Raw genomic sequence first — 24,501 nt, forward strand, 5'->3', positions numbered from 1 at the left:
AAGTATTTACAATGATTCGTTTTTGAGTAACAGCAAAATCAAAAAATCGATTTTGTCAAAAAATGGTTATGCGTAAAAATTCCCGTTTTTCCGTTATTTTTTTAGGATTTTTCCCGACGCTTTTAAAAACTACTGGAAATATTTGACCCCCCAAAGTACCAACTAGATGAATTTTCCTATTCAAAGAGAGGCTGAAGTCAAAAATCGAAGCATTATTACTACTCCAAAACATGATGACAGACATAAAAATAAAAATAAAATAAAAACACACATCATTGTAAAATCAATACATTCATCACTCCGTTCAGAATCTAAAATAAATGGACGAATTAAACAGATATTATGTGTATTATTATTATAACCTTCATTTTCTAAAAAACCTTAAAATGGCTCTAAAGAACCACTAAATATGCTATTCAAATATGCATTGAAAAAAAATCAAAATCATAGTATTGAATAAAATCTTTTTATTTTATTAATATCTAGATAATATTTGCAAAATTGCCAAAATTAGAAATTGTTTATTATTATTTTTATTTTCCGATTTATTTTCTTCGAATCACACTTGCTGTGTACCGATAACGGATAAGTAACAATTCAAGTGATCAGTGAGAAAAACACAAACACTAATTTTAGAATATTTATTTTATATAAATAAAACCCATTATACCTACCTACTAAATAATAATTTTTCAGGTTCAGAAAATCTATTTTAAATTAAGTTTATATTTATAAAATGATAAAACTTACACTTTTATATAAATAATTGTCAAATAGGTAAGCACTTAAAAATGAAAAATTATCAAATATGCAAAATATGCACCAATATATTTTAAATATACACTCGTATTGCTATGAAACAAATGATGTTTACATAGATTATACTTATAAAGCTTATAAGTTTTATAAACACAGATATATAACATATATTGGTTATAACTTATAACATTATATTTTAAAAGTTAAATTTTATTTTTTAGTTGACACTCGTCAAATTTGAATTTAATGATTTCTCAATATATACGAAAAACGATGCTGAGCGGTGACGACTTGTCGTCAGCACTTATGTTATTAAGTACCTATGTTTCATGGTATACCTATTGATATTGTTATAAAATAAATTTATTTTACCATAATTATTACGGTAAGTTGGTTCAATTTTTTTTCGGTAATTTACCCTGCGTTTCTGTGCGTCTACGGCAGTGTTTCTCAACCTTTTTATTATGGCGACACACTATTAAAATTGTTCATACTTCGTGTACATTTTGTTTCATTTAATATTAGTTCTTCCCGCGACACGTTTGGACTTACCCGGTGACACACCGGTTGAGAAACACTGGTCCACGGTGTACGCGCGCCTACGCTAATCACAATTAAAATAAGACTCATCTAGATAATATAACATAATATTGCCGCGGCACACACGAATTGCAATGATCGTGCTCAGAATTACAGAAAAGAGATTAAACCTCAGAATGTTCAAGTTATCTACAGTTTTTCTTTCGAGTGGTTTTCGCAAGAAAATGGCATTTATTTTGCGATTTGATTTATCAAGGTTTTCGATTTATCGAGATTCCATTGTAGTGTTTTTGAACAGAACAGATTACCTACCTAAATATTCTACTTTGTAGTTTTTGTGGTATTGAAACATTATGGATGAGCCGAAGAGGAATCACATTCTCTTTTCTATGAAAACGGTTAGAGCGCGCCACGTACTACGCTAATAGAAACAACATTGTTATTGTTCTGTGGTTTAAACCTTGGTTAAAACCCTAACCGTACAACTGTACTATCTTCGACCATGATTTCAATAATAAAGTTGTTTATATTGTTATGATAACAATGTTGTTTGATTAAAGACAAAACAATATTGTCAATCTAATAGTAAATAGTAATAGATTGTGATCATAATTTGAAACGTTTGAAACGTTAAAATAAATACTGATATTTAAATAAGGTTCATAACACGACTGTTCTACTGCTTTGAAGTCTATATCGTAAGTGTATAATTTGTTTTACACAGTACCAAATAACACGACAAGCGAAAAGAATGTCCGACAAACAAGAATCGAACGGCAAAGGGACTGCTGCCAATATAACAGATCAAGAACGCGATTGGGCTCAGCAAGCATTGGCCGAGTATGAAAAAAAAAATTACAAATCTTGCTTAGAACATCTGCAACGAATCGAAGATTCGAGGCCCAATGACCCCAAAGTACTGCTCAACAAGGCCATCGTTGAGTTCTACGAAAGCGGTCTATGTACTGCTGACAAATTTCAGAAGTCATTTATAGATGTCTGTAAGCAGGTAACTTGTTATAATATTACCATTTAATTATATGAGGTACCTCGTCTTTTAATTTGTTTTTCAATAATGTCATTGTTTATAGGTGGAATTAAATCTAGAACTATTGGATTCTTTAGAAGACGTTGAAAACTGCATTTACTATTACAACTATGCTGTATTTTTATACCACTTGAAACATTATACCAAAGCACTGGCTATGATAAATAAAGTTTACTCATTTATTGAATCACTAGGTAATCATTTATTGTATACGATATTAAATTATGTTCACATGTAATCAATATTTAACTTGTTATAGAGGAAAGTTTGGCTCATAAAGTATGCCTGCTGATAGTCCAGTTACATATAGACACTAATAAACCTGCAGAAGCACTGAAATTGATTACTTATATTGAAAGTCAATTTGTATCAACAGATAATGCCACTAACATATTAACTGGTAGTGCAGATCAAGGAGGTCCAATTCATACCGAAGCAGAGAAAACAGAAAAAGTATAATATATAATATGACTGAGTTATAAATAACTCAAATTTCCAAAGGTTAATTAATTATTCCAATTCTGTAGAAAGCCAATTTAGATGCTGCTACTGATGCATTTCGAGTCAGTCTTATTCAGTATCGAGTTAGGTCTCTTATGGAGCTAAATTTATTTGATGAATGTTGTCAACAATTAAATACAATCAAAGAAAAACAAGTAGTGTATTAATTTATTATTTTTATAAATAAATAAAAAAAATTTATTAACAAATTATTTTATATACCTTTTCAGGACTCAATTACAATGTTTTTAATAGGAAAATTAGAATATCTTCGTGGCAATCATAAAGAAGCACTTAACATTTTAAAAGAAATTCCTGTGAAAGACGATTTTATGTAAGAATTTCTTACATTATAAATTTAAGTGTAATTTTATTGTTCATCAACATTTCTATTACAGAGAGACTGGAGAGTGTTCTTCAGTTTTAATAAATAATAATGTAGCTTGTTTGTACCATTATGCTAAAAAACCTACCTTGTCATTCACATCTATTTACAAAGCAATTGTCCAACACCAAAAAAATATCGTTGATGTTACAAAGCCTATTCAAGGTATGAAGCAAAACCAATAATAAATATTGTAATCGTTAAATTATTTATTCAATAATAAATATTTGATCTTGAGTAGCTGAAGGTAGTTTATCAGGTCAACCACTTCATATAATTGGTGCAAGTATTAAAACTGAGCTTATGTTCAATTTGGGCATAAGTCTATTACATGCTCGAAAACCCGAAGAAGCATTTGACTGTCTAATTGAAGCTGTACAAACTTATCACATGAATCCTAGGCTTTGGTTAAGATTAGCGGAATGTTGTATTATGACTCATAAAAAAGTTAGTTGGCGTTAAATTAAACCATAAAGTATGGAAATGCCACGTATATTCTTTGATTTTAGAGCAATGACAGAGATTTTGATTTCAAGAAACCTTATATTGAAGGTGTTGTTGGCTCTGGTAAACACAGAAAAATTATTTTGAAGTCACAGTTGTTTCCAGACACAAAATACAGGTTAGCTTACAAACAAATTGTTGTATGTTTCAACATTTTTAACCTTAATTATTTTCAAATGTTATAGTTGTGAAGCAGTTTCGGCATCCATTCCAATGCCAAGTCTTGAATTTGGCTCACTGTGTGTTCGTAATGCAGTTTTATTAATTCAAAACGATACTATTGACTGTTCACCTTCTCACACACCCATAAACACACCTCACAAAGACTATCTTTTTGGCTGTATTCAATCAGCTGGAGCATATATAGCCTTATGTCTAGGAGATCCAGTGGTTGCATTGAAATATTCACAAGAGTTACTTAAGTCTGACAAAATTAACAAAGTTCATAAGTAAGTCAGTATAATATTATTGTTTGTTATCTTACAAACTATTATGTTTTTTATTTATAGATTTTTAGGTCATTTATATGCAGCTGAAGCACTAATATTGTCAGATAAACCAAATGAAGCAATAGATATGTTGAAAGAGTCCAATGCTTTTGATGATATTGAACCAGAAATACACGAACAGCTTAAAACTGAACAATGGAAGCCGGACAAACAGAAATCTGCCAAGGCTGTTCTTTATTATAACTTAGCGGTAGCGTTAACACTAAGGGGTGACCTTGATAAAGCTGGAGAATTACTTAAACAAGTAAGATCAGTATTAAATTTAATTCAAACAAATATAAAAATCAACTTTTTCTTATTTTAAAAATATTTTGAGTATAACTTGTTTGAAGATTATTATTTTATTAATAAGTATAACATTGTGACCCTTTTAGATATGGCTGTCAAAAATCGAACATGTTTCAGTACCAGTTCATGTTGTCATTTTGGCTCTATATATTCACTTACGATTAGGTAAGAAAATATAAAACTATTCAAGGTAAATTTCATTTAAATTTTTTCTTAAATATTTTCTTAATATCTGTTCCAGGCCAAAAAGAAATTGCAATAACCTTAATAAAACAAAATTGTCCACAAGCAAAACGATAGGTAAAATAAAATGTTAAGTTACTATAAAATTACATTATATTAATACTTATAACAACAATAACATACTTGCATGTATTATATTTTATTTTATATATGTAAGTATATGATAGTATAGATATCAATAAAAATTTAAAAAATAAATTGTTTACATTAATTAAAAAAAAAAAAAAAAAACACAACAACAACAAAATACAATTTTACTCTCTCTCTCTCCTTCGTTCTCTTTATAATATTATATAATATTACATTATACATATTAAATAAAATATTTTTAAAAATTTAACACTTGAATTCGTATTTTATATGTTTTAATACTATTTCACTTAACGTACTTCCTATACGCAACTGAATTTTACTCCTGCAAACACATCAATGGCAAAATATTATAATCACGGCGACCACTTGATTACTGATTTATTAAAAGTAGGTGTGATTAACATTTAACAAACAAGACGTACCATCATCACTCGAAAAACAATTGTGACAATGCAACTTTTTGTTCCTGACCCGTACGTCAGTTCCCATTAAGCCGTCGCCCAACTGCACGCAGCAAACGCAACACTTAAAGCACTCAATGTGATAAAACAACTGCAGGCTCTCAATGATCATGGCGGCGCCTCGGCCAAGTTCCACTGCGCAGTGCGAACACTTCTTCTTGCCACTGACGCTCAACATCGATTCTTGTGGAGCAGCATCACTGGTGATGTGATCGTGTCTATAAAAGTTACACCCGACAGAATCCATTATCAAATCAAGTGTTCTCATGTCATTTTAGAGACAAAATTAGAATATGTACATTATGCTGACCCCTTCTGAATTTCAATTATGTGTGTGTGTGCGTATTTCCGAATATAAACTTAGAAATTAAGATACATTTTTAAAGCTTAATAACTCAAGAATGATGAACAACATTGGACAAGGAATGTTTTTTTAAATTCTTTTGTTCTAACTTTTTACATAATATTTAAATACTTAAATTTAGTATCAAACATTCAAGAAAGTTATAAAAATTCTAGAAATTCAGATGGAGCTTGATAAAATACATTTTTAATAACATTAAACGGAATTTTAGTGAATAATCACCTATGAAAATCGTTGAATGATAGACGGTCTTGCACGCGCTGAGTCAAGGTATTAATGACTGAGTCGGGCAAAGGTTTTTTGTTGTGTGCCGGCGGTGGTGGAGGCGGCAGAGCCGGCCTGGTACGCGATCGTGGTTGGTTTGATGCAATTGCGCCGGGCGGCACTTGACGATTACACCGGTCGACTAGACGACGGTGTTCTGCTTCCTAAAAGCAAAGTTATAATGCATAACAATATAAATCGTACGAACACTGCAGATAGTTTATGTTACAAAATTTGATTCGACTTACTTGAATAAGCCAATGTTGGTAATTATATTTTTCTGACTGACTATTAATCGGCTTTCTTTTGGCGTAGACGTTCTGCTGGACTGGTCTAGGACAACCGTTCTGAGAAGACCTAAAATATGATCATAATTTGTTAAACACACGGATTCGATTTAAACAGTATAATGAATAGTGTACGTTTATTATTATGAATATTTAATTTCATGCGTGTGAGCGTGGTCCTGGTCCTATATGATTGCAACGCGCCACAAGTGTGATCACCAAATTGTGATTAATAAATTAACAAACACCCACCGCACTTCAACTAGAAGTATTCGAACAAGACAACGCACGACTACAGCGCGCATATGATATATTTATTTTATATATTTTTTTTTTTCGTTTAATTCGTCACCACTGTGGCACCGTGGGTTGTTTGCTTTTTATTGCGAGGTAAGAACCAAACAAAATTTGTCAAAGGTAGGTGTTGAATATCGTGTAAATAATATGTGAAATACTCGACGTGAAAATAGCCAAAAGAGAGAAGAAATTAGTATTCCTACCTACCTTTTTTTACACACACGTATCGTGTTCACGTTGTATAAGTATTAAGTTATGAGATGCATTTAGGTATTAAATTAATCAATAGGTATAAAACTTAAAATAATACGAAAATGATACACACCATGTAAAATCTTCGGGTTGATGGTGTTGACTGGTGCTATGAACAGGCTGCTGTTGCTGAAAATGCACAAACGTGACAACGATTAATGATTAAGTATTTAATATTTTTTAAGCAATTAACATATTTATATCCATTATCATAGATAAAATACAAAGTTACATAACTACACAAGTAAGTGGAATAAATCCTCAGAGTATACTTACTTAAGTTGTTTCATTTATTGAATATCTTCAAAAAAAAATATATTTAATTTTTTCGTGGTTGAAATAGAAGGTAAAGGATAAAAATTATTTTCTCCCAAAATAGAATCCAATTTATAAATATTTGAAAAATAAAACAAATTTTTAAACGCTAGGTATAGTAAGTTATTATACGTTACAAGGTGGAAATTTAAAAATGTATTTTTGTGGGGGCTCCAATGTACTTAATATATTATATAGTAATATTATAATATGTAGATAAGTAATTTATCATGAAATATTTATACTTTACTGTATATATTTGTGTACATACATATTATATGTCATTAAATTACATTTTTTAAATCATAATAATTGCACAGAGACTTTTTTATTAAATAACCTAAGCCGATAAACCTAACCTAACTTGGGTGGGTCAGCTTTAGTTAGTAAATTCAAAATAAAAAAATAATTTCAACGACACTGAAAATGTGTATCAACTTAAAAAATGCAGTTAGGTTATTATTATATAACTCTATACCTACTCTATAACTCATATAATTATTAATTGTTATGATATTAGTATATTACGTATCTATATTACACAGTGGTATGTCTCAGACATAAATATTCTTTACAACTAATATAGTAATAAGTTTTATTATACATATAATTTTAGAAAACTGTAATAGATTAATGTATAGCACCTTATTTTTCATTTTCATCAAATATTTAAATGGTTTTGAGTTAGTTATAAAGTTCAACATGGTAAAAGACTGGTAGAGGACTAGAGGAGTAAATGTTAAATAAACATGAGGACATGAACATATTACCTTTGTATAATATGTATACTTTTTAGGGTGTTAATTAACAAGCCAACAGTCGTTATAAGAATTATAATTCTATGGAAAACTCTGACTCTCTAAGCGATTAGGAGTAATTTATAGACGGGCGAAAAAAGTTCAGAGCAAACTAAAATATTATCAAACGAAGCTCACCTCCAAGTTTGGCATGGACTGAGTATGGTCCAGTGTCGGTGGCTGTGGTCCGGCGTTCGTGACAGAAGCAGATGATGAGATGTCTTGCATTGAGTGGCGGGTGGGCGGCGGCAACCAGTGAGCCGATCCTACCCGAGCGCACTCTTGATTATTTAGGTCCTCTTCGAGTTCTTTTAATTTTTTCACTAATTTTTCACCTACAACAAACCAAACAATTAATATGTTTCATCATGTCGAATATTATATTTATAAAAAATCTTGGGTTAAAAACCAACAGATAGCACACAGATACAATTAAAAAAAAAAAAAATTGAATAACGGCCAGTTTAAAAAATTATTACCATTGCCATTTTAATTATGATAATTGTCCACTAATATACTGCCCGAGACGATTGGGTTGTGGTTGGGGGGGGGGGTAGGTATGGTATATTATATTAAAATGATTACACAGGAACTCAGGTTTCGTAGAATTTTCGGATTATGATAAATGTTTTTTATGCGAAAGAAGAAGACTTTTGACATCGAACTCCGATAGTTTTATTTTATTTTAAATAATAGTTTAAAATTTAAGGTTATAAGATTGGTGAACAGAGTTCAATTAGGGCTATAAAATATTTCTCTCTATACTTAAAAAAAAAATCAAAATAAATTTTATAAGACGAGATAATTATTCTAATAGAGTACATTTTTTCAGACAAAATTACTCCTTCTACCTACATATATTATTATTTATTATTGACTCGTGGCACTTGGCAATCATTGTCAAGTAATGACATTTTATTACAATTTATAAAAAAATAATGCTAATATTACTTATCTTTTTCTAAACAGGCTATTTGTAATTTTGTATTAATTGTATTTAATATTGTCCTATCCGTTGCGTTTTTAATCCCGGGGGGTTATTATAGTAAGTACAAAAAATATTTTGTTGTCAATACCAGATGATATCGGAAGAGTTGTAATATACGGGTGAAGTCGTTTAAAGTGTTTAAACCATCGTTTACCTATATTATTTTGAGCTGCTTTATTCTTCAACTGATTACATCGACTCTGTTCTTCTACTTGTAATATGTCTCTCATATATTGACTACTCTCGCTGTCGCCACCGTCGTCTACATACACGTTCTGTGACGGAATATTGTTGACGTTCTCGTAAATCTGCAACGTCGTAATTTTCTACTCAGACAAAATGTTATAGTATATAATATATATGGCAAACATGAATGTCAAGATAACCACGATTACGACATAATATGCACGGCACTATAAAGGATATTTCCTGAAGGTTTCACGTTTTCGTTATAAACTTCGAGAAAGAACTGCACATGCTAGTAAGTGGAAATCAAAAACCAATTTAACGTTTTTCAAATGCGGGATTTTTAAAAGTAGTTACGTACGATACCTTTAAATTAGATATTTAATTAATAAGTCCTTGAATTTTTATTTTATTAAAAAATGGATTCTATGGTTTTATTTTTGGTTTTATTGTAATGTTGCACGGAAAACCTTGAAACATTCTGCATATTGTGTATTGAATATTATCGTTTATGGTATGATATAAAGTATTGAATACAGCAAATTTCACTAACCCTGGTGGTATCATGTGGTTGCCGTTCGGGTTTGTTCTGGTTGTACAAAAGTTTTTCTAGTCGACGCTCCTCTTCCAGAAACAACGATAAATCGGGGGGTTTGGACTTCAAATTTTCCAAATCTATAATACATAATATACAGCATAAGCATAAGTTGTGGAATTGTAAGTGTGATTGTTTATATCTAAATCGTTTTATCGAAGACTTACCATGCTCGTAGCTGGCATTACCGTTCGTGTATTCTTCCAGACCAAGGAAACTGGAACGTTTCATCCACATTTCTTTCTTTATGCGTTTGGCTGACTCCAAGATGTCCATGGCCTATGTGTCGCAATAATAACATATCGCATTCAGTACCATATATATTAATTATAGGTAATAAATAATAATTAATACTTACGGGTTCCAGCGGAAGTTGTACCTGACTATCATCGTCAGGATATGCGTCTACAGGTGGTGGAGGTGGTTTCTCTTTGGGTGGTTCCAGTGCATTGACGGGAGTCAATTCAAGTACCTGAAAAAGACATCATCGATATTAGTCAAAAGTCGGTTTAAATACGCTAAATAAAAAAGTGGTTAAGAATTCACTCAATCATAAAAAAAAAAAGAAAAATAATAAATCACTACAGTCTATTGTGAGAGCACAATTCGAGCGAACCTATTATGTATATAATTTCAAATTATTACTGATCTACAAAATATGCTAAGCCTTATAAATTTGTGGTTAAAATAATATAATCCAAACGATCGAGGGACATTACGGTTTGCGATCAAATCGTGTAATCGTTCCGTTAAACCGCGTGATGCGGTGTATTATAATATTATTCACCGCATAAAGTATTGAAATATATAAGAAACTCGAGTGGAGGTTTTGGTTAAACATAGATAGTTCCTATATTATATATGTAGTTACAAAGCACGTGCGTCATTAGATAGGTACCTATATTAAAATGTTAAACTAGCAGTTTCCAAGCTCCTGTGATTCGCGGTTTCCTTATTATAGAAATAACATGGTCCACATCTGCCAATAATACAATTATTTGCATCGAAAAGGTAAAAAAAATGTATAAGTATAGTAAAATATACAGGTATATACTCTGTATGCTATACAGGCTAACAATAATAAAAAATAATATTGATATTCTTGTTATACGTCGCATAAATTGAAATAACAAAGTGCATAATAGTATGGGTATGTATATATTACATGGTGTTGTAAATCTGTTTTTTCTTTGAGATGAATATCGCTGATTTTATACCTAACCTAATCTATCCTACAAGCTGCAGTATAGAAATACCGGAGCAAGTTTAATTCTTATGTATAATTGTTTGTCGTTTAATATATAATAAGTATCTGTGACTTTCCATTCTAAGTGGATCCACTCGTCACAAATATTATAAAAATTTTTTAAAAAAAAAATGTAACATGTCCTAAATATTAGTATTTGGTATTTTTATAGGATTCTCTCAATATCCTATACTTTAAAATATAAAATGATATTTTTTTAAAACTATATCAAGCATACACAGGTCATTCCTATATAATTTTTCGTCCAGTCCATAATTAGTATAAACGCAATATATAAGACAGCTCCGTATACAACTCACTATAGTGCAATATGTACTAATAATGTTATACAATATAAAACAGTCACATGTAACTCATACGATATTATGTGTGTATAGTATTCTTATATATATATACCATGTTGTACGTGTCGTCGACGTGTTGTTGGACGACGTTCGATGGCTGCTGCAGCAGCACAGGACTGGGCTGCAAGTTGGATCGTTCTTCGTCATCGGCTTGGCTCACGCAACTCGACATGTCCTCGGTGTGCACGCCACTGTCTTCGGCGCTTAGACACGAACCCGGATAATTACCGTCATCCGGGTCTTCAGCTGTGTGACCACATTCCTGGTCCAAACTGTCGATCGAGTGCCGGCTGACTAGATCGGAAAGGGACGAAAGCTGTTGATTATGACGAATATGCTGCAGGTGATGGTGGTACTCGTCCTCCACCATGCAAACACGTTCTTTCTCCAGTGCTACTATGGGTTTTTCTTCTTCGGCCATCATCTCTTCCTCCGTCACCGCTGCGGTTATTTCGTCTTCAATTTCTGAGTCAACGGCTATATCGCGATGTTGCAGTATTTCTTCCTCGGTACTGTACGTCATTTGCTGTTCACTTTGCGGCTCAACGACCTTAGATGGATCTGTTGCTAAAAACGAAAATACCGTTATAAATATATTATTATGAGGGTTGAAATTTTAATATTCTAAAATTCTAAATAATCGTAAAAAATGCCCTATTAGTATAAGTATACATTTTTTAGTGTAATATGTGGTGTGTGTACTTATAAAAAAATTATTGCAATGACACTAAAAATTAAACAAGCCATAACTAATCATACAAGTAAAATAAACCATTTCCAATTTTTTAATATCATTGCGAACAGTTTTATAAAAAAGTGTATAGGTATACCAATTATTTATATTATATTTATTATTACTGTTTATTTTTTACTCAAAAAATATTACTTATACAAAGGCAATATACAGTTTATTAAAATATAGGTACTTATTAAAATTCATATGTTTTTTTATATTGGTAGAAAAAAGCTACGGTTAAATAGGTATAGCGTACGTTTGAAAATTTTACCTGGCAACGGCGATTCGGGTGGATATATGATGTCTTCGACCATTTGTTCCGGAAAATCATCAGCGACAGTAGCAGCAACACTTGCCGGTGGCGATGGTGTCGGCGGTGCTTTGAGAGATTTCTTTTTTGCGAGTGACGGTTGTCTAGCCACAATATTGTGCTGCACATCGGTGGCTTTAGTCTCCGAACAAATCTTCTCGAATATCTCGCGGCGCTTAACAATGTCTACCTTGGGCAGTTCATTGTTGGCGGCGGAGTTCAAGTCTTTTGTGGACTGCGATCGCGTCTTGAGCAACATGACTTTCTCTTCGATTTTGGGCGCTGACATCCGACGCCTTATCTCGGCCACGACGGGCTTACGAGACGGCAGCGGCTGTTCTTCACACTTGGCCACAGAAGTCCGCTTGGACTCAGCGAAATCAACGTAGTCTTTAATGGCCCTGTCGTATCCGTTCTCGGCTACAGTCGGTTCGGTCGCCGCCACCATGACAGCGGCAACCGTCTGCACTGTTGCCATTTTGACGGCTACAGCAGCGGGTTCTTTGGCTCCACGGAATACGTCTTCGTCCTCGCGATCCTCTTCAGCCAGGTCTTCGGTTCGGCAATCGAATTGATGCTGCACTCGTTCCTCGGCATTACTCTCATTCGAACGACTACGTTGGTCTTCTGTCGTGTGATTCCGTAGTATCTCATCTTCATCATAGTCGTCGACGCAGTTCTTCTTGCTCGTACTCAGGCCAAGGTCGCTGAGATCATTACCGTCGTCGTCGTCCTGGTACAGTGCGGGTAAACTCCTCAATCGACCGCTCCTACCCCTGTGGAAACAACATGCAAATATAAGTAATATATGATTCATCAATTGTTTATGTATTTTTTAATTCAGACAAGTCAACAGAAAAAATATACAAAAATGTCTACGAAGACTAATCAGGGCGTTAACGTGTTTAAGTGGAGTCGTGATCCCAAAAAACATTTAGGTAATAACAGTGGCGGCATAAACTCGTTTTGGAAACTCACATTGGCCCGACAGCACATTATTGTAATATGTTAACATTCGTCGTTTTGCGCTCAACGCACTGACCGATTTATATTTATAGTATATTACATTATGTATACTGTTATATTTAATATTATTATGTGTGTATGTCTACGTATCGTCGTGAGTCGTTGTTATTATTATTATTAGAACGTGAGTCGTTTTCGTTTGTGAACTGTAGTTCTCTCATAATCCTGGATATATCATAATACAACTTTCACCTAGCCACTTTAATTGGCATCCTATTGTATACTGCACTGCAGTGCATATGCCCTGATGTAGTAATGCAACTTTACATAATTTAATTCCCATTATCGTTTTCGTTAGCCTGAATATCGCCGTCGCAGCCGCGATGCTTTTATATTAAATTAAAAAAAATTGCTTCTTTGCTCTCCCACTTCCACTATCTATTGATTGTCACGTCAGCTCAAAAGTAATTTGCCACCGACCGATCTATACGCACGAGGCGCCTATACAATATAACAGCTCCTATATATAAAATATGTATATAATTGATCACACGGAAAGAAAGCGGGGTCATTCATGTACATGAGCAATATATTATTATATTAATAATATAAAGGTATACCTACCGTGCGTAAAGACGACGAAATTCGCCAATCAATAGACACATTAGTAACAATGACTAAGATGGTATAAAGATGTGAAAATATTCGGTAATAATGAAATATATACCTATCTACAGCATCTCCTGCCGAGAGCAAATAGTCGCGAATAATAGCGATTTCAGATGTATTATATACAAAGAAAATGTATTGTATATAATATATACATATATATATAGAAAACACCGAACGTGCTAATTGAACTTATTGACATTATCTACAGATAGTTAACGCATAAAAACAGCTACCGGCGTTCGACTATATGCAACAACTACCGCAGAATTAAGACGTGAAGACGTTTAATTAATCTCTCTTATCGATGTACCTATGTATTATTGGAATATCACAACCGGAGATATTAAATTTCATGTTTTCACAAACTTAATAGAAACTTTTCAAACTAAAACGCAATTCTTTCTTTATGATATTTTAAAAGATTTTAGTACTTAATGTGTACGTGAGACAATTATTTTGTTTATACTTTAGTTTCCAGTATATCCAAAACTATATTGAATATAAAGACATGTCTGGACAATGACAATTTGATAATAAATTTAAAGTTAATTGTTTTCAAAACTTTTTACATATGACTATAATTTGTTAACTAAGTGACTTGACAAGTTATTTTTCACTGCAATATGTATTATGTGGACACATTGTTTTTTAAACTGGTTTTTACGAACATTTAGTCAATATATATGCAGTGACAATGAAAGAAAATAATAAGTATTAACTCAACAGCTTATTTACGCCATCCTTGAAATTACTTGATTTTGAAAAGTTATCTTCGAGTGATATTTTAACACATTGAAATCGTGTGAAACGAAAAAATACATACATCTAGCCCAATAAAAAATATACATTTATAACTACTAATGGACTAAACTATATAGACTAGCTGTATCCAAACAAGTCATCGCCGCTACAATATTTAGTCGCGTTTTGATCGATTTTTCTATGAAATTGGATTAGTAATAATATGTCCTATACTGGTGGAAAGTGTCACGGCCAGAGGGCGGACCAATAGGATTAACTCTATTCGAATAATCATTCGGTAACGAGAATAGGATGTGTAAAGCTTGGAGTTGCGGTATTGTTTATTATGTATATACGCGTCGACATAATAACGAACATTTATAATAATAATATATACATTCGAATGGGATTGAAAATTAAAAACAAGGCTATATTACATCTAGCCGTTCTCGTTCGATTTTCGTTGTTGCGCACTGCAATAATCGAATAGCCGATCTAATCAAAACCACTGCACAACGACCATTTCGCCATAAGTTTACATAGCCGCAATGCGTGTGTATGCACGGGCCGACGGTTTTCGACAAGAAAAAACTACGAAAACACAATGAGTGAGAACTAAAAAAATATATAATGCTAATTAAGAGACGTAAGAACGCAGAAAATCAGAAAAGAGACGATGGCGTGTAGAACCACACGCAATTGACCGTATATTATAATATACATATATTATATTACATTAACGCATGCAGGCCTCAAAGATCATAATCATTATAGGTGGTCGGTACTCGGTATACAGACTACGTCAGTTGTAGCAACGATCTCCGAGATATCTGTTTAATATATGTATTATGTGTATTTTAGCCGTCATTCAAACTCGACGGATTTAATATAATATAAGTAACATTATATAATACTATACACATGTAACTGAAATTATTGTTTTTTTTTTCAATTTTCTATCCGGTTATAACCCAAAACTTATGTATGATACTGACACAGAAGCTGCAGCGTACCTGCACACGCAAATGTCCAGGATTAAAATAATAAATGACACATTAATATAAAGTTTTCAAAGTTAAATTCTGGATTTGAATTTTTTTCCCCTTATATTATTGGTTAATTTTGACGGATTTTGCAATAATTATCATAATTGGGTACTTGAAAAACAAAATTACGCCCTTTTTTTGTTGAGATCATCAACAATATTCAACATAACATATCGTACAACGATTTTTCAGTGCTCTGCGATAATCTATACCTGTTATTTGATCAGCAGAGTGGTGAATGACCGGATGAATGTACCTATATAATTTGTGTAGAATTTCATAATAGCATTGTGGACGGAAAAAATGTACAGGTACCATAGGTATGTATAATGTATATTATAGAAATACATAGATATACGTAATATTTATCCCCGAAAGTTGAAGTATTATATGAATATATATATATATATTATTTGCATGTCGGGTGTGTATATAGTAATTTTTCCACGCCTCTATCGCCGCGATTTCAATTTAGATATTATATTATGCACGCGTGCAGCAAGTATGTGTATACACTGCCATATTGGTACATATACCGGATATAACTAAAATATCACGCGCAAACACATAACTATAAGTGGTGGCAAAAAAATTATTAGGCTAGCCCGCGTGTTCGCGGATTCAATCAGACGATAATATAAAACGGAGAAAGACAATATTATACACCATACAAGGATGATTGCCATAAACGGCCATAAAATATTATACCTATTATGCGACGGAAATATATCAGCGGAATTATTACATAATCACGCATCGGCCAAGACCACGGACATCTTTCGTTACCTATATTGAAAGGTTCCAATCACACTACAAGTAGATAGGTAGATATAGGTAGGTACTAGGTAACTACTAACTAGGTAAGATGTATATAGTTCTATCTTAAAAATGTATATAGATAGAGAGAATTTTAAAGGCCATGTGTAAACTTGTAATAAAAATATTCTTTTTTTAAAATGTACATGATATAAACTGCAACAAAATTATAAATATATACTAATGCGCAAGACTGTAATAAAATTAAAAATGGGTAAAAATTATTTAATACAATACTTATAAACTTTGATAATATATTAATTTACTAACATTAATATTACATAATGTTAAACATCTTCAATAAATAATTAATAAAGTTATGATAACCAAAACAGTTTAAAAAGTAATTATAAAAAGCCAAGTTGTATAAAATTTAATATTATTTCGTTGTTTTTAAAACATATTATTTTAATAAATTTACATATTTAAATTTGATTATCTATGTATTTTTGTCACTGTTTGTATAAAAACTGATTTCACTAGATATAATAAGGCGGAATGCATTTTGCATACTACATCAATGCAATATAGGTACGAATGGTACGATAAAAGATATTATAATTGTATCCAAATTCCGTATCTATAATTAATATATCTATAATTGTATCACAGTTTGTTTAAATTACTAATATTTATATTTTCATCTAAGTTTGTACTTAAAACATACATTTATAATTTTTTACGGTTAACAAAAAAAAAAAAAAATTGGAAAAAATTGATTCTTAAAAAATTAAAGCACTATAATTATTTTAATACAGTTTAAATTTTAACTCTTAAAAATAAAATTATGAATTTTATACTACTCGATTTATCGTAAGCAAATTATCTTCCACATATTTATGAGGGGTTTAACACTTGCGTGGCGCATAACGCTGCACGCCAGTTTACATTATGTGTTAATTGGAAATTGAGTAACCATAATTTAAAAATGTTTTAAAAGACCGAAAAATTGTTGAAACTTTTTAGATATTTTTTTCAAACCATAGTAAAACTAAAGCAAAGGTATACTGTGAATAAAAAGTTCAATTTTAATTTAAATACTTTGTGTGCAAGACTAGATGTATAATACATTTTCCTCTAGACAATCCAAGGTCGCACACACGTCCGATTTTGCTGAAAACTTTCAAGACCAATAATACTTATACAAGCAGTATATACATTTATTTTATAGGTATCGCCGATAGGTTAAACGCGTTCGTTGAACTCCAAACAATAATTATTATTATTTTTTTAACAAAATTACTATCCACGCGAGGGTAAAGAATAAAGATACAAATAGATCAAATTTTTGCACGAATGTAATATAATAACTGTGTTACCAATCAACCAGATATATTATGCTAGTTTAATTAATTTATCAATCACGTCCACTATTATATAGGTACGACTGAACAGGTGTACACATATACTTACATAAATATAGCTACCGCCAATCGAGTTTTAAAGTTTTAACGACCTAAAAATCAATTATTATCATTCCATTCGACCTACATAATTTTGAGAATAATAAATCTAAAACACATTTCAACAAATAATGCAATTAAAAACACCGAAATTTAACTAAATAATTTAAAGCAATAGAAATTATAAATTACATGTATTCTAATGATTCGGTAATGAAAATATCGATGTTTGTACAATCTAATACGATTAAGATTCACGTTAAATAACTCAAATATCAAAACCAAACATTTATATTATAATCAATATTATGGGTATTTACCATAGAGCAATGGTAATGGTAATGGTATGTACATATATTTGTTTATAAAATGTAATAATAATGAGTAATGACTGATATAATATGTAATGTATATGCAATACTGCGTCAATAAATAAATAAATATAAGAAATTCTCATCGAATGACGCAATAATATTTAAAAATCGAAAAAAAATTCCAATCTTGATTTTTGGTAAAGTATACATTGTAGGTAAATGTTTGTTTGCTTCTATAACCGCTGCACTTATAGCTTTACTGCTGTTACAGTAATTTAACATGCATAGTGCGTTATCGTTGTACAACACAACCATATAGTGTAGAGATTCTCACGAGAGTCTACTCAACCGGTTTTTTGCGTAAATTTCCAAAACAAAAAAAAACATACCTATACATTTTTTTATACCTAGAACGGAGTTTTTTTCCTAGTCGTCATTAGCTGTACATTGTCCCAGTTAACAAAAATCACACATTCGATTGTACCCGTTCAATTATATATAAGTTATATCAATGAAATGTAATATTTTTGCATTTCACACTATAATCATAATGTATAATAAACTATAGATAATTATTATTTATATAATATTAGGTATATAGGCAGTTAGGAGCATCTTCATCAAAAACCATAACTCAAAGTTAACAACTACAATGGAAATTAAACAAAATATTATTAAACAATAATTAAAACATAGCGATAAAACAAAATATTATGCCTAATTATTGAATTAATTATATTATAATGCTAATAATATTAAAAAATTATTATTTCGATAACCGAGTAAAAAACAGATACAGTATAGTTACAGCCTGCAGCAGCAGATACTTGTAATGGATAAATTAATAGTATACACTCGTGCGAGAAAATCTGGTAAATAATATTATAAACCAATCTGAAAAAAACCGTCTGAGTTGATAGTGATAAGTAAATAAGAAAAAAAACGACCTCGAATAAAATACCTATATGCACATATTTTTACACTGATAATCAATAGCGTTACGATAAAGGTATTAGGTGTGTATAAATTATAACCTGGAACACAATATATACGAAAACAACTACGACAAAAGTTTTATTTTTTTATCCATCACTTTGCCTATATTCAAACTATGTATTAAAGCACAATATACCGTGTCCGAATGAAAAATTGTTCATAAAATATTCAAAATGCATTTACGATCAATATAATTGTATGATAATAATTTAATATGAACACGGTAGCAACCGTCGACCTTTAGGAAATATACACATGTGACACCAACATTGCTGTTGTGCACTAGTATTACACGAACATAAACATAATAGCAATAGATACATTTTTAAATATGACAATGATAATATTATTATCACACATCGACCAACTAAAAATTAGAAAAATACTAACAGAAAATAAAAATTGATATTAAGAAAATTAGTATTGGATTTTAAATTCTGACAAAATTCAAGACCATGAATGCATTAGTTTTACAATGATGTACAATGATGTGTATTTAATTTTGTGTGGTATCACTTTTAGGGCCAGTATATCTTCAAACTTTAACTTTAAGCGTGATTTTTAGTAGTATTCTTAAGTATCATTTTTAAATGATATCTAGGGTACCTAGGTTAGTCACTTTATAGGAGTCAAAAGAAAAAGTTTCCAATCTTTTTTAAAATAATTGGAAAAAACAATTACGGAAAACAAAAATATTTGAGAAAAATTAGTTTTCGATGAAATTTATTTTATTTTTCGTTTGTTGTAATTTAAAAAATAACTATAGAAACTTGAAAATTTCACCAAACGTTAATATTAACATTTTTTGATAATGATTAAAGTATTTTATTATATTTTTTAAAATTATTTTGAGTCTTTTGGAGCTATTTAGACATTTAAAATTTACTAGACTTGTAATGTTTCTTAATAAATATATAATAAAATATTTGTTTGCAATTCAAACATTTTTAAAATTAAATTCGTTCCTCATAAATTGTTTTTACAAAATTTGAAGTTTAAATTTTGAAAAGTCGTAAAAACTTGAAAATTATTTTGTAGCTATAAATATATACAATTATAGATTTAATTAAATACTGACACGCTGTATTCTCTCAAAAATGTTTTATTTGTGTAATATTTATCATTAAAATTTGAATTGAAATTTAACGTATCAATTACAGTGACCTATTCGTTGATGATGTTCACTTAAAACCTATACTGCAAAGCGTCTTACCCAGGTTTTGTTATTGTATACAACTATAGAATAAAGATACAGCAAAATACCGTTAGTCTGTCCATATTACATCATAATATAATAATAATCATGCAAAATGATTAACTCGTGCCCAAAACTGAACGACGTAAAATACCTAAATAATGTACGAGTATATCTGTAAACAGTCAACAGATACACGCTGCCCTTAGGCTTTGGGTTTTCGAATAACAAGGAAAACAAATTATTTGGAAATTATTCTAAAACTCAGTACCTATATAATATTATATGTTATATCAAACGGAATATTACACGCATAGTAAAATATGGCGTATTACACATGGATATTTTACTATCCTCACGATTACATACATATATTATATTATATTCCCGTGAATTTAGAAGGTAAATTATAGCTACTGCTTTTATTTTGATATTTGTGTTAATAATGCAGAATCTAAACGAGAAACGGTTTTCCTCGTTTGAATTTGACGTTTAATAATATTATTTCCTACCGGACCTACCAGCATCATGTCGACATTTGACTCTTATATCCGATAGTTAGATATATCAACCGCACGGTGGTTATATTACACATATATCATATAATATTCTTCTTTTCAGGCATGTGTATTGTGAATTAATTGTAAATACATAATATGCGTTTCATGTCCTCGGAGATATAATATGACGTTATTTTTCACACTTTTTAAAATGAATAGAAAGAGAACGTCAATGGATCGTTTTTCGACCTGAAAAACAACGTTTGTATATCGTTGGACGATAACTACTACTACATAGTACATATAGGTTTTAGTAAGTCAGCCATTTTCGAAAGATATGTATATATTTATAGTTTACCTACGTGTATTTTATATAACGTACAGCATAAATGCTATTTCGTATTACAGTCTGCATTAGCAAAGGGTCTAGGAAAACTTAACAAACAATGGACTAAAAATAGTTTCATTAAAAAATTTTTGCTTTCAGTTTTTCGGTTATTATTATTTTTGTTTTTAACAAAATGATTTGAACATAATTATTTACTAACCTGCAGCGCTTATGAGACACCACAATATTCATTAGTTATAATTATTTATGTTTATGTAATAGCAATACATTTAATGAGTCATTGTATATTTGTATTATACAATTCTAGAAAAGAAATCTTATAAATTCAAAATTAATTTTTGTATTTTCAAAATTTTAAGTTCCTTTATTATTTTTATTATTTTAAATAAATCATACATTTAATACATTATCAATGCTTAAGAATTTTTAAAAATAAACAATCATTTAATATTTTTAGCAATAATATCTAAACAATAATAATCATCATAACCTGCATTAACATTTAACACTATATATTTTAATTATTAGACATTAAATAATAATTTATTATATTATCTAACCAAATCTCATTAAACGTAAAATATTTGTATTTTCAGTTATAAAGATTTGAAGAATAATAGTTTTTAAATCACACAATCGACGTAATCTACAACTATTATTCTATTATTTGACCACATATAACTGTAGAATTAATTTAATATGAAAATGAATAATTTATCATGTTAGTTTTATATCTTGGGAAAGTCATGTATTGTTTAAAATAAAAAATTTAATAAATATAGTAATTAGAAAATATTATGTTGAAATGTAGTTATTTTTTACCTGCACGGAGTTCCAAATAATATATGGTTAAAACAATCATTGAATAAATATAACATAATTCATATATACATAAATATAATTTATACATATATTATACCGAATAGCCATTTAAGCCATTTAAAAGCCAATTTACTTTTACAATTCATTGTATAAAATAATATTAATATACAATCATGAAATAAGTCATCAAAGATAAATAAACCTACAAGACAATTTTAGAATACTTTCACTGCGGCTAGGACATATAATATTAAACAAAAAAAAAATTATGAAATAAAGTACGTTACTGCATACATTTATATGGTTTAAGCACATAAAACTTATTTTCGAAGGATAGATTTTATACATTTTTTATGCATACAATTATTTTAGATTTTTTTATTACATCAATCATAATTTTTTTTTATAGTTCAATGATTTCCTCATTTTAAATTCTAAGGATATTAAATGCAATCTTATTTATAAATATGATGACTTCGATTACAGATAGAAAATATTACGAAACAAAAACGTCAATTTAGGATGACTACAGTGGTATAGATATTTGAATGACTATACTTATATTATATATTGTGTATTGTATGTACACACAATAATAATGTAAATATCAATAGATTTAATTTAACAATATTTTTTTTTTTTGTACAAATTCATTTTTTGTTTTAAATGTCACATAAAAAGTAAAATCATTCATAAAATCGAATGGAAAATATGAAATAGCTACGTTCAAAAGTGTCGTAGACCCGTGAAATTATGTGACCAGTTATGGTTACCCTTACCTTTCTTGTATCATCTCGTTAAACGTTTTGCTCCTTTTCCGGAACCCATCATCCAACCTATCCGTTTCAAATTTCTTCACCTCTACCAGTCGCTCAATGATATGCTCCTGTTGTTTTCTCCTATTACTTTTCCAATTGTCCAAGTCCTACGAATAAACATAATATTAGTGTAATCTTTATATATATAATGTATATATATATATGCGTCAGTTATAATTCACGCAGCGATGATAATTATTACAATACTAGTTGTCATATTACCGCTATTATTATACTGCAGAGCTACTGAATAGTGATTTTATTACTTTCATAATATAAAAAAGGTTCATAAATTTATAAATCTATAATACATCATACAGTATTATCATTCTACAACAAATTAGAATACTTACAATATACGCCCTACTCTAGCGATCATATTATAACTATAAATTAAATCATTATTTTAGAATAATAAAATTCAAATAATTTACCAATTATTTTTTTTTTAAGCCAATATTATCTTAATATTTATTTCAGTGTCTTTTTTAATACTAACCAGATATTCTTGATTTTTGTTTGATATGTTTAAATTACGAATGAGGTCGTATAATATAAACAATAATCGAGTTTAATATAACTAATAAGTATTTATAAATTACTAATTAACTAAAAAATGTTTGAATCATTAAGACATAATATTATATAATATATTATTTAATAAAATATAAATTTAACGAGTTTCGTAAGAATTTATTTTTATTTTTATAATTTTTTAAGCCATAGTAGTATATTAAATTGTAAGCAGTTTATATTACATAATAATGCATTATTATTATTATAACAGAAGCTCACCGATTGCCAGTCGGCATCAAATTCTTTTGGTTTTGGCTTGACGACCACTGCAGCCGTTTTGTTCAGCTGGTCTTGCGCCGAACGATAGAGATCGGACGGTGCCAGCTTGACAAACTGCAGTGGAGCCGGTTTCATGGACGACATCATCTGATCACCTGTAAACACATAATACAACCATACATTAACAATTTATTATATAGTTGAAATTGCAATAATTTGTAATCTCTAAATAAACACATACGACATGATACATTTATACTACATTATAAACATTGAAATAATTACGCAAACTGAGAACATACAACAAAAAAATTGGATAAATCAAATATCAATACTGAGAAGCAAATAAAAAATATTAGTCCGTTCTGTGTACTACGCGTTCTTACACGCGTAATACTTCAGATATGGTTATAACTTATAATATTAATAACAAACAACTATGTAGATTTTGTCACGAGATATCATTTTCAAAGTGAGCAGATAGCATAACAAACAAGAATAATTTAAAACATTCACTGCATCATATTAAATAATTCAACGTCGATCCCGGACGAGATCTGCACACAGCAATGCTGTACATGGTGATTCACACAGCATGCTTGAGAGCATCCCCCTCTTTAATGACTATATTATAATCATTTGATGACTTAAAAAACAACTTATTAAAAACTCGATTTAGGAATAATCTACATCAAAATTTTCAAAAAAAATTGGTTTATACAAGACAAATTTAAG

The 24,501-nt window shown here is 30.1% G+C and overlaps 2 protein-coding genes across 5 annotated transcripts in view; one reads left to right on the forward strand and one right to left on the reverse strand.

Annotated features, from left to right (window-relative positions):
* The first annotated feature begins 1,850 nt into the window (after nt 1–1,850).
* On the forward strand, nt 1,851–5,117 carry LOC132918645 (CCR4-NOT transcription complex subunit 10). Its single transcript, XM_060980075.1, has 12 exons — nt 1,851–2,308; nt 2,391–2,541; nt 2,607–2,800; nt 2,875–3,003; nt 3,079–3,182; nt 3,247–3,398; nt 3,475–3,680; nt 3,743–3,855; nt 3,923–4,186; nt 4,247–4,490; nt 4,621–4,699; nt 4,776–5,117. Exons 1-12 carry the CDS (start codon nt 2,051–2,053, stop codon nt 4,832–4,834), a joined length of 1,953 nt encoding a protein of 650 aa, XP_060836058.1. The 5' UTR covers nt 1,851–2,050; the 3' UTR covers nt 4,835–5,117.
* The window catches only part of LOC132918456 (uncharacterized protein CG43427), a 48,517-nt gene continuing 28,913 nt past the window's right edge, over nt 4,898–24,501 (reverse strand). For 2 of the 4 annotated variants that reach the window (XM_060979866.1, XM_060979719.1), the window contains exons 2-14: nt 23,767–23,921; nt 22,933–23,078; nt 12,295–13,109; nt 11,340–11,854; nt 10,035–10,148; nt 9,844–9,955; nt 9,635–9,756; nt 9,050–9,203; nt 8,046–8,242; nt 6,869–6,924; nt 6,208–6,316; nt 5,918–6,123; nt 4,898–5,549 (exon numbers count right to left, since the gene is read on the reverse strand). In XM_060979866.1, the coding sequence (XP_060835849.1) occupies nt 5,252–5,549; nt 5,918–6,123; nt 6,208–6,316; nt 6,869–6,924; nt 8,046–8,242; nt 9,050–9,203; nt 9,635–9,756; nt 9,844–9,955; nt 10,035–10,148; nt 11,340–11,854; nt 12,295–13,109; nt 22,933–23,078; nt 23,767–23,913 (2,991 nt within the window). In that variant the 5' untranslated portion in view covers nt 23,914–23,921 and the 3' untranslated portion in view covers nt 4,898–5,251. The remainder of the gene's footprint in view (nt 5,550–5,917; nt 6,124–6,207; nt 6,317–6,868; nt 6,925–8,045; nt 8,243–9,049; nt 9,204–9,634; nt 9,757–9,843; nt 9,956–10,034; nt 10,149–11,339; nt 11,855–12,294; nt 13,110–22,932; nt 23,079–23,766; nt 23,922–24,501) is intronic. The other 2 variants (XM_060979949.1, XM_060979791.1) reach the window with 2 other exon arrangements.

Source organism: Rhopalosiphum padi, chromosome 1 (assembly GCF_020882245.1).
Source record: "Rhopalosiphum padi isolate XX-2018 chromosome 1, ASM2088224v1, whole genome shotgun sequence".
In the NCBI taxonomy this organism is placed as follows: domain Eukaryota; kingdom Metazoa; phylum Arthropoda; class Insecta; order Hemiptera; family Aphididae; genus Rhopalosiphum; species Rhopalosiphum padi.

What these genes read in the sequence shown, in the direction of transcription:
- LOC132918645 (XM_060980075.1), top strand. Translation starts at nt 2,051, where the DNA reads ATGTCCGACAAACAAGAATCGAACGGCAAAGGGACTGCTGCCAATATA. An exon ending in ATACAATCAAAGAAAAACAA is followed by an intron (nt 3,004 to 3,078) that starts GTAGTGTATTAA and finishes ATACCTTTTCAG; the next exon opens with GACTCAATTACAATGTTTTT. An exon ending in TGTTACAAAGCCTATTCAAG is followed by an intron (nt 3,399 to 3,474) that starts GTATGAAGCAAA and finishes GATCTTGAGTAG; the next exon opens with CTGAAGGTAGTTTATCAGGT.